General features: G+C 47.7%; 1 protein-coding gene across 1 annotated transcript in view; it reads right to left on the bottom strand.

Moving 5' to 3' along the window:
• Positions 1-13,595, bottom strand: part of GLI2 (GLI family zinc finger 2) — a 205,752-nt gene that overhangs the window by 73,752 nt on the left and 118,405 nt on the right. Inside the window, exon 3 of the mRNA XM_073634468.1 lies at positions 11,517-11,622. Coding sequence (XP_073490569.1) covers positions 11,517-11,622 — 106 coding nt within the window. The remainder of the gene's footprint in view (positions 1-11,516; positions 11,623-13,595) is intronic.

The following is a 13,595-nucleotide window of genomic DNA, read 5'->3' as shown; positions in this document are numbered from 1 at the left end:
GACCGGACAGTCCTACAGCTGAGACGTCACATCTAGGACTATGCAGACTCAGCACTGGAATTGTCAGCTCCCTGGAGTCACAGGAGGGGGAGGGACACTCATCAGAGGTGTCCCCGGCATGGCAGCATACCGATCTAGAACTGCGGCGCGACGGCGGCGGCTCTGACCCCCGACAGATACAGCGACGTTCAGACCACAGCTGCACCCACTACAGCCTGATTACACAGCGCGCCCCAGGAAGAGGCGAGATAACTGAGCGGAACAATTCCACCCATCGATGCCACAACATCACACAGGAGGACACAAGCCGCTGCGCCCGTCATGGGCCAAATCAGTATTGGCGGCAGTTGGCTCCTGGGAGACGCTGTGAAGAGGGAGAAGAGTCAGGGGAAGCAGCTGCACTCAGAGGGACTTATAGAGCCAATGGGATCAGCCTCTGTACTAGAGGAGCTTACACTCTAATGTCTCTCGACAGTCACACACTATCATTATTATACATTTATATAGCTCTGACATATACCGCGGTGCTGTACAGAGAACACTGAGCCAGTCACATCACTCTCTGTACCAGAGGAGCTTACACTCTAATGTCTCTTGACAGTCACACACTATCATTATTATACATTTATATAGCTCTGACATATACCGCGGTGCTGTACAGAGATCACTGAGCCAGTCACATGAGTCTCTGTACCAGAGGAGCTTACACTCTAATGTCCCCATACAGTCACACACTATTATTATTATACATTTATATAGCTCTGACATATACCGCAGTGCTGTACAGAAATCACTGAGCCAGTCAAGTCGGTCTCTGTACTAGGGCAGCTTACACTCTAATGTCCCCTCCCCCACAGTCGCATCAGTCTCTGTACCAGAGGAGCTTACACTCTAATGTCCCCTCCCCCACAGTCACATCAGTCTCTGCAGCAGGGGAGCTTACACTCTAATGTCCCCCCACAGTCTCACACAATATTATTATTATTATACATTTATATAGCTCTGACATATACCGCGGTAATGTATAGAGATCACTGAGCCAGTCACATCAGTCTCTGTACCAGAGGAGCTTGCACTCTAATGTCCTATACAGTCACACATTAATATTATTATACATTTATATAGCTCTGACATATACCACGGTGCTGTACAGAGAACACTAAGCCAGTCACGTCCGTCTCTGTACCAGAGGAGCTTACACTCTAATGTCCCCTCCCCCACAGTCACACACAATTATTATTATACATTTATATAGCTTTGACATATACTGCAGTGCTGTACAGAAATCACTGAGCCAGTCAAGTCGGTCTCTGTACTAGGGGAGCTTACACTCTAATGTCCCCTCCCCCACAGTCACATCAGTCTCTGCACCAGGGGAGCTTACACTCTAATGTCCCCCCACAGTCTCACACAATATTATTATTATTATTATTATACATTTATATAGCTCTGACATATACCGCGGTGCTGTATAAAGATCACTGAGCCAGTCACATCAGTCTCTGTACCAGAGGCGCTTACACTCTAATGTCCCATACAGTCACACATTAATATTATTATACATTTATATAGCTCTGACATATACCACGGTGCTGTACAGAGAACACTAAGCCAGTCACGTCACCCTCTGTACCAGAGGAGCTTACACTCTAATGTCCCCTCCCCCACAGTCACACACTATTATTATTATACATTTACATAGCTCTGACATATACCGCAGTGCTGTACAGAGAGCATTGAGCCAGTCACATCAGTCTCTGTACCAATGGAGCTTGCACTCTAATGTCTCCCCACAATCACCACAGAGAGTAGTCAGCACAAGAAAAGCCTAGTGGAGCAGTCTGGGTGGTGGCACCCGGATGACACGGAGGGTTTGGAAGGGAGGGTGGTGGTGAGGAGGGGGCGGCAGATGGCACTATGGAGGGCTGGAAGGACTTGGGTGATATTTGGCATTACAAGTCATTGCACAGGAAGAAGCAGTTGGCATCGGAGGCGTTCACACAGCAATGTTGCTGGGTGTCAGTATGTGGAGGGGGACAGGTCGGCAGTTGGCATTATGAACAGCTGTGGGCAGGGCGGTAACTGGCACTGAACCACATTGGTGCCGGGTGATGTCATTCTCGGAGTCAGCAGGTGTGCGGTGAAGTCACACAGCTGGAGCCAGACCCAATTTTATGGAAAGCGATATCAGCTTTACCCCGACCGTCACACTCCCAGCACCAGACACGCTGCCAGCTTAAAGGGGCACCCTACATCTACCTGTTTTAATGTTTATGAACAATGCCCACAGTCTTGTTACATTCCTCTGCGTGGGACTGAATCGAGGTTCCATTAACGTGGAGATTAGACCTGGACCACACACCGAAAAACGACCCGTAGCCAAAGCATTTGGAGAAATCTATTGCCAGAAATCCAGCTTTCCCAGTTCCATACTATGAGGAGGGGGTCCTGAGCTGGCTGCATATTACAATCTGGTGGTACAACCACCTTTGTCTACCTGGGGGAATATACTGTACAATGATCAACCATAACATTATGACCACCCACCATAACCCGTCACGGGCCACGGCACAAACTCCACCAGACCGCTGATGGTACGCTGTGATATCTGGCACCAAGCCTACAGTAGTAGATTCTTTAAAAACTGTAAGTTGTGAGGTGGGACCTCCATGGATCAGGCTTGCTTTTCCAGCACAGAATTTGGAGGCAAAGTCAACACCTTGAACGCTTTGTTGTGTTCCTCAAACCATTCTTGAACTCATCAGACCAGGCCACCTTCTTTCATTGCTCCGTAGTCCAGTTTGGATGCTCACATGCCCATTGTAGGCTTTTGGCTGTGGACATGGGTCAACATGGACACCCTGACCAGTCTATGTCTACCTACCCCCATATACAACAAACTGCAATGCTCTGTGTGTTCTGATACCTTTCTATCAGAACCAGCATTCCCCTTTTCACCAATCTGAGCTGCAGTAGCCCTTCTTTTGGATGGCACAAAATCATGGGCCAACCTTCCCTCCCCACCTCCATCATTGAGCAACCCCCCCCCCCCCACCTCCATCAAAGAGCCTTCCATCCCCACCTCCATCAATGAGCCTTCCTTCCCCACCTCCATCAATGAGCCTTCGCTCCCCACCTCCATCAATGAGCCTTCCCTCCCCACCTTCATCAATGAGCCTTCCCTCTACACTTCCATCAATGAGCCTTCCCTCCCCACCTCCATCAATGAGCCTTCCCTCCCCACCTCCATCAATGAGCCTTCCCTCCCCACCTCCATCAATGAGCCTTCCCTCCACACTTCCATCAATGAGCCTTCCCTCCCCATCTCCATCAATGAGCCTTCCCCTCCCCACCTCCATCAATGAGCCTTCCATCCCCACCTCCATCAATGAGCCTTCCCTCCCCCCTTCCATCAATGAGCCTTCCCTCCCCACCTCCATCAATGAGCCTTCCCTCCCCATCTCCATCAATGAGCCTTCCCTCCCCACCTCCATCAATGAGCCCCCCCCCCCCCCACTTCCATCAATGAGCCTTCCCTCCCCACCTAGATCCTTTAAATCCTGTAAGTTGTGAGGTGGGACCTCCATGGATCAGGCTTGTTTTTCCAGCACAGAATTGGGAGGCCAAGTCAACACCTTGAACGCTTTGTTGTGTTTCTCAAACCATTCTTGAACTCATCAGACCAGGCCACCTACTTCCATTGCTCCGTAGTCCAGTTTGGATGCTCACATGCCCATTGTAGGCACTTTTGACTGTGGACATGGGTCAACATGGACACCCTGACCGGTCTATGTCTACCTATCCCCATATACAACAAACTGCGATGCTCTGTGTGTTCTGACACCTTTCTATCAGAACCCGCATTCCCCTTTTCACCAATCTGAGTTGCAGTAGCCCTTCTTTTGGATGGGACTATGGGCCAACCTTCCCTCCGTGAAGGGGGGGGCAGTTTCCCCAAAACGCATCAGCTAAATCTGTAAATTTTTTATACTTTCAATAAACAACTGTATTCTCCCATCATTGCATTATTCCGAATACTCCTCCCTCCCCACTCAAGTATACGTATTAGAAATGTCAGTATGTCTGCAAACACTGTATAATAAAAGTATTCTGTATTGGAAATGTATTTAGAAAATAAAATGTAATAAAAAAACAATCTGAAAAAATGTTTTGTAAACTTTGAAAAATAATTAAAATAAAAATAATCAAAAACTATTACCGTTTTGCTGGAAACCAAACAAATCCAAAGTCTGATTATTTTGCTGGATTTTTTTTTTTTTTTCAATTTGAAAAACAAACTTCAACATAAAAATAGCAAAAGTCCAAAAAAAGTCCAAATATAAACAAAGCCCAAAACTGAAACGTTGAACTTCCTGAAGGTAAAACAACACAATGAGCTGCAAACATCTGCCCGGGGGGATGGATCCGCCGCCTGCGCAGTGCGGTCCCCGAGGAGATCCGGATTTTATAGAATAACGGTGACATATATTTCATTTTACAGTAAAACCGCAGAGGAGGCTCAGCCCAAAAGTTACATAAATATGATATAAAAACATACGCGGCGGGAAGTGTGAGCGCGCTCGTCCCAAATATATACATCTGGATTCAGAACTGAAATGAAGACAAATAATCACTTGTATCTATAACTTCCTAAACTAGAACATGGATACTAATTAGCGTCCTGAAACTTGATTAATTTTCATTTCCTGCAGCCGGGATCACGCTGTCACTGGGTGTAATTAAGTGCTTTGTTGTAGATTGGGCTGTTTGTAATTACTTCTTATCAGGTGTAACACAAACAACGTCCCATCAGTGCAGATCATCAGCTGAGCCCTGCGCCACTGCCGGGATTTCAGTCAGGATCCTCGCATTGCCTGTTAGCATAGCTGTGCACAGTATAATGTATTAGGATGTGCCCCCCCCATATATACACATACACTGTACATAGACACACACACTCTAATAAATAAATGTAAACAAACATTTTAAAATGTATTAAAACATGGACGGTCAGTAGGGCAGTGGACGGTGTCAGTAGAGCAGTGGACGGTGTAAGTAGGGCAGTGGATGGTGTCAGTAGAGCAGTGGACGGTGTCAGTAGAGCAGTGGACGGTGTCAGTAGAGCAGTGGAAGGTGTCAGTAGGGCAGTGGATGGTGTCAGTAGGGCAGTGGATGGTGTCAGCAGAGCAGTGGATGGTGTCAGTAGAGCAGTGGACGGTGTCAGTAGAGCAGTGGACGGTGTCAGTAGAGCAGTGGACGGTGTCAGTAGAGCAGTGGAAGGTGTCAGTAGAGCAGTGGAAGGTGTCAGTAGGGCAGTGGATGGTGTCAGTAGAGCAGTGGACGGTGTCAGTAGAGCAGTGGACGGTGTCAGTAGAGCAGTGGACGGTGTCATTAGAGCAGTGGAAGGTGTCAGTAGGGCAGTGGATGGTGTCAGTAGGGCAGTGGATGGTGTCAGCAGAGCAGTGGACGGTGTCAGTAGAGCAGTGGACGGTGTCAGTAGAGCAGTGGACGGTGTCAGTAGAGCAGTGGAAGGTGTCAGTAGGGCAGTGGATGGTGTCAGTAGGGCAGTGGATGGTGTCAGCAGAGCAGTGGACGGTGTCAGTAGAGCAGTGGACGGTGTCAGTAGAGCAGTGGATGGTGTCAGTAGAGCAGTGGAAGGTGTCAGTAGGGCAGAGGACGGTGTCAGTAGGGCAGTGGATGGTGTCAGTAGGGCAGTGGACGGTGTCAGTAGGGCAGTGGATGGTGTCAGTAGAGCAGTGGAAGGTGTCAGTAGGGCAGTAGATGGTGTCAGTAGAGCAGTGGAAGGTGTCAGTAGGGCAGTAGACGGTGTCAGTAGGGCAGTGGATGGTGTGAGTAGAGCAGAGGACGGTGTCAGTAGAGCAGTGGATGGTGTCAGTAGAGCAGTGGACAGTGTCAGTAGAGCAGTGGACGGTGTCAGTAGAGCAGTGGATGGTGTCAGTAGGGCAGTGGACGGTGTCAGTAGAGCAGTGGATGGTGTCAGTAGGGCAGTGGAAGGTGTCAGTAGGGCAGTGGATGGTGTCAGTAGAACAGTGGATGGTGTCAGTAGAACAGTGGATGGTGTCAGTAGAGCAGTGAATGGTGTCAGTAGAGCAGTGGATGGTGTCAGTAGAGCAGTGGATAGTGTCAGTAGAGCAGTGGAAGGTGTCAGTAGAGCAGTGGATGGTGTCAGCAGAGCAGTAGATGGTGTCAGTAGAGCAGAGGATGGTGTCAGTAGAGCAGTGGAAGGTGTCAGTAGGGCAGTGGGTGGTGTCAGTAGAGCAGTGGACAGTGTCAGTAGAGCAGTGGAAGGTGTCAGCAGGGCAGTGGATGGTGTCAGTAGAGCAGTGGATGGTGTCAGTAGGGCAGTAGATGGTGTCAGTAGAGCAGTGGATGGTGTCAGTAGAGCAGTGGAAGGTGTCAGTAGAGCAGTAGATGGTGTCAGCAGAGCAGTAGATGGTGTCAGTAGAGCAGAGGATGGTGTCAGTAGAGCAGTGGAAGGTGTCAGTAGGGCAGTGGATGGTGTCAGTAGAGCAGTGGACAGTGTCAGTAGAGCAGTGGAAGGTGTCAGCAGGGCAGTGGATGGTGTCAGTAAAGCAGTGGATGGTGTCAGTAGGGCAGTAGATGGTGTCAGTAGAGCAGTGGATGGTGTCAGTAGAGCAGTGGAAGGTGTCAGTAGGGCAGTGGATGGTGTCAGTAGAGCAGTGGACGGTGTCAGTAGAGCAGTGGAAGGTGTCAGTAGAGCAGTGGAAGGTGTCAGTAGGGCAGTGGATGGTGTCAGTAGAGCAGTGGACGGTGTCAGTAGAGCAGTGGACGGTGTCAGTAGAGCAGTGGACGGTGTCATTAGAGCAGTGGACGGTGTCATTAGAGCAGTGGAAGGTGTCAGTAGGGCAGTGGATGGTGTCAGTAGGGCAGTGGATGGTGTCAGCAGAGCAGTGGACGGTGTCAGTAGAGCAGTGGACGGTGTCAGTAGAGCAGTGGACGGTGTCAGTAGAGCAGTGGACGGTGTCAGTAGAGCAGTGGATGGTGTCAGTAGAGCAGTGGAAGGTGTCAGTAGGGCAGAGGACGGTGTCAGTAGGGCAGTGGATGGTGTCAGTAGGGCAGTGGACGGTGTCAGTAGGGCAGTGGATGGTGTCAGTAGAGCAGTGGAAGGTGTCAGTAGGGCAGTAGATGGTGTCAGTAGAGCAGTGGAAGGTGTCAGTAGGGCAGTAGACGGTGTCAGTAGGGCAGTGGATGGTGTGAGTAGGGCAGAGGACGGTGTCAGTAGAGCAGTGGATGGTGTCAGTAGAGCAGTGGACAGTGTCAGTAGAGCAGTGGACGGTGTCAGTAGAGCAGTGGACGGTGTCAGTAGGGCAGTGGACGGTGTCAGTAGAGCAGTGGACGGTGTCAGTAGGGCAGTGGATGGTGTCAGTAGAACAGTGGATGGTGTCAGTAGAACAGTGGATGGTGTCAGTAGAGCAGTGAATGGTGTCAGTAGAGCAGTGGATGGTGTCAGTAGAGCAGTGGATAGTGTCAGTAGAGCAGTGGAAGGTGTCAGTAGAGCAGTGGATGGTGTCAGCAGAGCAGTAGATGGTGTCAGTAGAGCAGAGGATGGTGTCAGTAGAGCAGTGGAAGGTGTCAGTAGGGCAGTGGATGGTGTCAGTAGAGCAGTGGACAGTGTCAGTAGAGCAGTGGAAGGTGTCAGCAGGGCAGTGGATGGTGTCAGTAGAGCAGTGGATGGTGTCAGTAGGGCAGTAGATGGTGTCAGTAGAGCAGTGGATGGTGTCAGTAGAGCAGTGGAAGGTGTCAGTAGAGCAGTGGATGGTGTCAGCAGAGCAGTAGATGGTGTCAGTAGAGCAGAGGATGGTGTCAGTAGAGCAGTGGAAGGTGTCAGTAGGGCAGTGGATGGTGTCAGTAGAGCAGTGGACAGTGTCAGTAGAGCAGTGGAAGGTGTCAGCAGGGCAGTGGATGGTGTCAGTAGAGCAGTGGATGGTGTCAGTAGGGCAGTAGATGGTGTCAGTAGAGCAGTGGATGGTGTCAGTAGAGCAGTGGAAGGTGTCAGTAGGGCAGTGGATGGTGTCAGTAGGGCAGTGGATGGTGTCAGTAGAGCAGTGGAAGGTGTCAGTAGGGCAGTGGATGGTGTCAGTAGGGCAGTGGATGGTGTCAGTAGGGCAGTGGATGGTGTCAGTAGAGCAGTGGACGGTGTCAGTAGAGCAGTGGAAGGTGTCAGTAGGGCAGTGGATGGTGTCAGTAGGGCAGTGGACGGAGAGATGTCCCAGAGATTAAAAGAAATGCGTCATCAACATAGGCCACGACCCTCAGAAAGGGCTCACCAGGAATGCCCACACGGACCCCGCACCGGTCTGCTCTCTAACCTCCTGATGAAGCGATTGATTGCAAACGCGTATAGCAGAGGACACCCTAGACCAGTGGTTCTCAACTCCGGTCCTCAGGACCCACTAACAGGCCAGGTTTGCAAGATAACTGAAATACATCACAGGTGATATCATTTGCTGCTCAGTGATTGCAGTATTCTTGTCTGCATCTCCCCAAGGTAATATATAAAATCTATCCTGTTGGTGGGTCCTGAGGACTGGAATTGAGAACCACTGCCCTAGACACACACCTGAGCCAACCTCAAAAGGCCGTCCGATCCAACCAATCACAAACATGAAGCTCTCAGCCCCTCTGTACAAGGTCCTCAGACATTAGAGTGTAAGCTCCTCTGGTGCAGAGACTAACGTCAGAGCTATAGAAATATATAATATATAATACAAATAATAATAATAATATAATACATTCCTCACCCAGTCCCAGGACGGTTCAGGACACCCAGACAAGTCGCAGCCTGCGGCCCCCTATGTCTGCCGCAGCACACGAGCGCGCTTCATTTACCGCGCAGAACTGGTGTAATTAGCTGTGCGTGGAACCCGAGCTCCCGCAGACAGCCGGGATGTGGGTTTGATATATGAGGGCTCTACGTCACTCTCACATCACATTAATCATCAGAGCCAAAGAGCAGACATGTTATTTTTCCCAACAAACACCGACTACAACTGACGCTTTGATAAATCGCACCGCGTTCTGCTGCAATCTGCATGAGGATGGGGGGAGGGGAGAAGGGAAGAGATTTCCACTGCACTAAGGGGCCCCACAATTTGGGGGGGTAACAAATACGCAGGATGAACAAAAATGGCCCAGAATCGCTGACACGGACACCCTGCAGACTCATCGAAAAAAGGAAATTTATCACTAAAGTTTTTATTCATTCATAGGGAAGGGGGAGAAATAAGAGAAGAGGAAACGGAACAATATTCTACTATATTATATGGAATCAATTTTATTATTCCATAAAAAAAAATAAAAAAAATATTTTTTTACTTCTTTTTTTTCCTTATTTACTATATTATATTATTTAAATTATATTATATTATGTTTATGTATTTATATTATATTATACTTATTTGTATAATAAATAAGTATAATATAATATAAATAAATAAAATAATATAAATAATATAATATAGTAAATAAGGAAAAAAGAAGTAAAATAAAACATTTTAAAAATTGTACAATTAAAGTGTAAAAAAAAAATTTAATTAAAATGAAAAAATTAAAAAGTAAAGACTTAAAAAATGAAAACTAAAAAAGCTAACAAATTAAAATTAAATAAATTAAAATATAAACATTTAAAAAATGTAAAAATTTAAATTAAAAATTAGACTTAAAAAAATGAAATAAAAAAAATAAAATTAAAACATTAAAAAGTAAAATTAAAGTGTTCAGTTAAAACTTTTTTTTTTTTTACTTTCACTGCACACTGTGAGCTTTTTCACAACGTAAATTAGAAAATGCAGTAAATCACATAGAGCCCCGCCTCATTTCCTGGCTGGAGGACATCCAGCATCATTTAGCGATTTCCTCCCCAGGCTGACTGTTCCTGGCCCCGCCCCTTTTATTCATTGGATTTCTGTTCTGTCAATCATTGAGGCTCAGCATCACATGTGGGTGTTACCTATACAAATCAGGCCTGCCTAGGAACACCCACTCTCCAAGACTGACACCCACCCATCAAGGCATGTTGATATTTGCATAACTCCTCCCACTGCTTGCATAAGGACTGAGGGCTCTTCAGAGAAGCTATGTACAGAACCTGGTCGGCCCCTCCCACCAGCCATGATCTGCCTGCATTGCATAGAGAAGCACAGAGGTATTTATTGAAAGCTAAACTTTGATCAGAGGAGCAGGGAAGCACAGACAATGTTATTTCTGTAAATAAAGGACCCCCCCCCCACCATACCTGACGAGACACAAGTGTGTCTGAACATTAAGGATGAGACCCTCAGAAGATTCAGTTGATGGTGAATTTAGCTCACACCTCGTCCCTCACCTAAATAAATGTTCTCTCAGCTACTGTGATTTGCAACCTTCAGTGCAGGTACAGCAATCTACACTATATTATCAAAAGTATTGGGACGCCTGCCTTTACACGCACATGAACTTTGATGGCACCCCAGTCTTAGTCCGTAGGGTTCAATATTGAGTTGGCTCCGCCCTTTCCAGCTATAACAGCTTCAACTCTTCTGGGAAGGCCGTCCACAAGGTTTAGGAGTGTGTCTATGGGAATGTTTGACCATTCTTCCAGGAGAGCATTTGTGAGGTCAGGCACTGATGTTGGATGAGAAGGCCTGGCTCGCAGTCTCCACTCTGTGCAGGCCAATCATGTTCCTCCACCTCAAACTCGCTCATCCATTTCTTTATGGACCTTGCTTTGTGCACAGGTGGGCAGTCATGTTGAAACAGGTAGGGGCTGTCCCCCAAACTCTTCCCACAAAGTTGGGAGCATGAAATTGCCCAGAATGTCTTGGTACGCTGACGTCTTAAGAGTTCCCTTCACTGGAACTAAGGGGCCAAGCCCAACCCCTGAAAAACAACCCCCCCACACCATAATCCCCCCTCCACCAAATGATTTGGACCAGTGTACAAAGCAAGGTCCATAAAGACATGGATGAGCGAGTTTGGGGTGGAGGAACTTGACTGGCCTGCACAGAGTCCTGACCTCAACACGATAGAACACCTTTGGTATGAATTAGAGTGGAGACTGCGAGCCAGGCCTTCTCGCCCAACATCAGTACCTGACCTCACAAATGCGCTTCTGGAAGAATGGTCAAACATTCCCATAGACACACTCCTAAACCTTGTGGATGGCCTTCCCAGAAGAGTTGCAGGGGTTTAGCTGCAAAGGTGGGGGCCAACTCAATATTGAACCCTACGGACTAAGACTGGGAGGTCATTAAAGTTCATGTGCGTGTAAAGGCAGGCGTCCCAATACTTTTGGTAATATAGAGTATGCTCAATCTTAATGAGGTGAGGATGTCCCAGTTCTGTGATCATGGTCTGGTTTCCCTGTCTACTTTATTAATAAGGTGACATTCACTATTACCGAGTTAGAGAGCGGGGGGGGGGGGGTGTACCAGCTGGAGAACATTCATAACTACCGCATTGTGATATAACGATCATTAGACAGTCAGACAACCTACCCGTGAATGGCGTGGATTCCGTGGCCCTCATAGTGATATCGGCCCTCTTGGTGCCGGATGTCAATAGGGAAAGGAGAGTGGAACGCAGGGAAGAGATGAGCTGGACCTGCCAAGAGAAGATACATATTCAGGTGAGACGGTTTCTGCAGAAGATGTTCTATTATTGTCAATAACATATCTACTGTACAGTCCATGACACCAAACATGGCTTCCATCTAGAGTGCATGACACTAAATATACAGTAGCTACTATCCAGAGTGCATGACACCAAACATGGAACGTATCCAGAGTGCATGACACCAAACATGGAACGTATCCAGAGTGCATGACACCAAACATGGAACATATCCAGAGTGCATGACACCAAACATGGAACATATCCAGAGTGCATGACACCAAACATGACTCCCATCCAGAGTGCATGACAGAAGACATGGCTTCTACCCAGAGTGTATGACACCAAAAACATGGCCTATACCCAGAGTGCATGACACCAAACATTGCTTCTACCCAGAGTCCATGACACCAAATATAGCTCCTATCTGAAGTGCATGACACCAAAAACCATGGCCTCTACCCAGAATGCATTACACCAAACATGGCTCCCATCCAAAGTGCATGACACCAAACCTAGCTCCCATCCAAAATGCATGACACCAAACATGGCTTCTATTCAGAGTGCATGACACCAAACATGGTTCCTATCCAGAGTTCATGAAACCAAACATGGCTCCCATCCAAAGTGCATGACATCAAACATGGCATCTATCAATGTTGCATGCCCCCAAACATAGTTCCTATCCAGCAAGCATTACCCCTAATATGGCTTCTATATTCTATACCTGCTATGCTCAACTAGGGTCTGTGGAAGCCTAGGGTTCCTCCAGCGGTTGCTAAGAGTACCCTGAGCTGTGGCTGATTGACCCCCCATCTGATGGTACCTACATAATTCTGGGTCCAACACCACTTAGCAGAGCCAGTGACGTGACGACAATCATCGTTTTAGATGTCTGTAAAGGTAGCATTCTGACCACCATTGTAAGAGGGGCATTCTTCTCTTTGAACCCCCCCCCCCCCCCCTCCGCCCCAATGAATAATATTAACATTGGTTACTTGAGATCCAAAAATTATTTTAAGGGTTCCTCAGGAATAAAAATCTTTATAATGGCTGTTTTTCAAAGTTAGCTCCATAAAGACATGGATTGACCAGTCTGGTGTGGAGGAACTTGAGTGTCCTGCTCAGAGCCCTGACCTCACCCCTATTGAACACCTTTGGCATGAGATCAGGTGTCATCCAACGTCAGTACCTGACCTCACAAATGGGCACAAATTCCCACAGAAACTCTCTAAAATCTTCTCATGGTTTGACCAGTTTGGTGTGGAGGACCTCGACTGTCCTGCACAGAGCCCTGGCCTCAACTCTACTGAACAGCTCCATAAAGACATTGACCAGTTTGGTTTGGAGGAACTTGAGTGCCCTACACAGAGGCCTGACCTCAACCCTACTGAACACCTTTGGGATTAATTGGAATGCCGATGGTGAGCCAGGTCTTCTCATCCAAACATGGTAAAATCTTGTCATGGTTTGAACAGTTTGGTGTGGAGGAACTTGAGTGTCCTGCACAGAGCCCTGACCTCAACCCTAGTGAACAGCTCCATAAAGACATGGTTTGACCAGCTTGGTTTGGAGGAACACAAGTGTCCTGACTCCTGACCTCAACCCTACTGAACATCTTTGGCATGAATTGGAACCCCAACTGCAATCCAGATCTTATCATCCAATGTCAGCTCCTGACCTTGCAAATGTTATTTTGGCGGAATGGGCACATATTCCCCCAGACACACTCAAAAATCGTGTGGTAAGCTTTATAGCCACAAAAGGGAGGTGGAGAGGGGAGGTGGCAGTACTCAATATTAATGGAATTTTTTTCTGAAGGGGCTGCCCACAAAGCTCATATTGGTGTGATGGTGGTCAGATGTCTAAAAACTTTGGCCATATGGTGTACTTTTGATCCTTCAGCCACACGCAATATATACCCCCACCCCCTTTCCTGTGGTGGTATGGTCCACAGTTTTCAT

This window comes from Aquarana catesbeiana, linkage group LG06 (genome assembly GCF_042186555.1).
Source record: "Aquarana catesbeiana isolate 2022-GZ linkage group LG06, ASM4218655v1, whole genome shotgun sequence".
Lineage (NCBI taxonomy): Eukaryota > Metazoa > Chordata > Amphibia > Anura > Ranidae > Aquarana > Aquarana catesbeiana.
The sequence above is the reverse complement of the archived record's forward strand: the minus strand, read 5'-3'. Positions and strand labels throughout refer to the sequence as shown.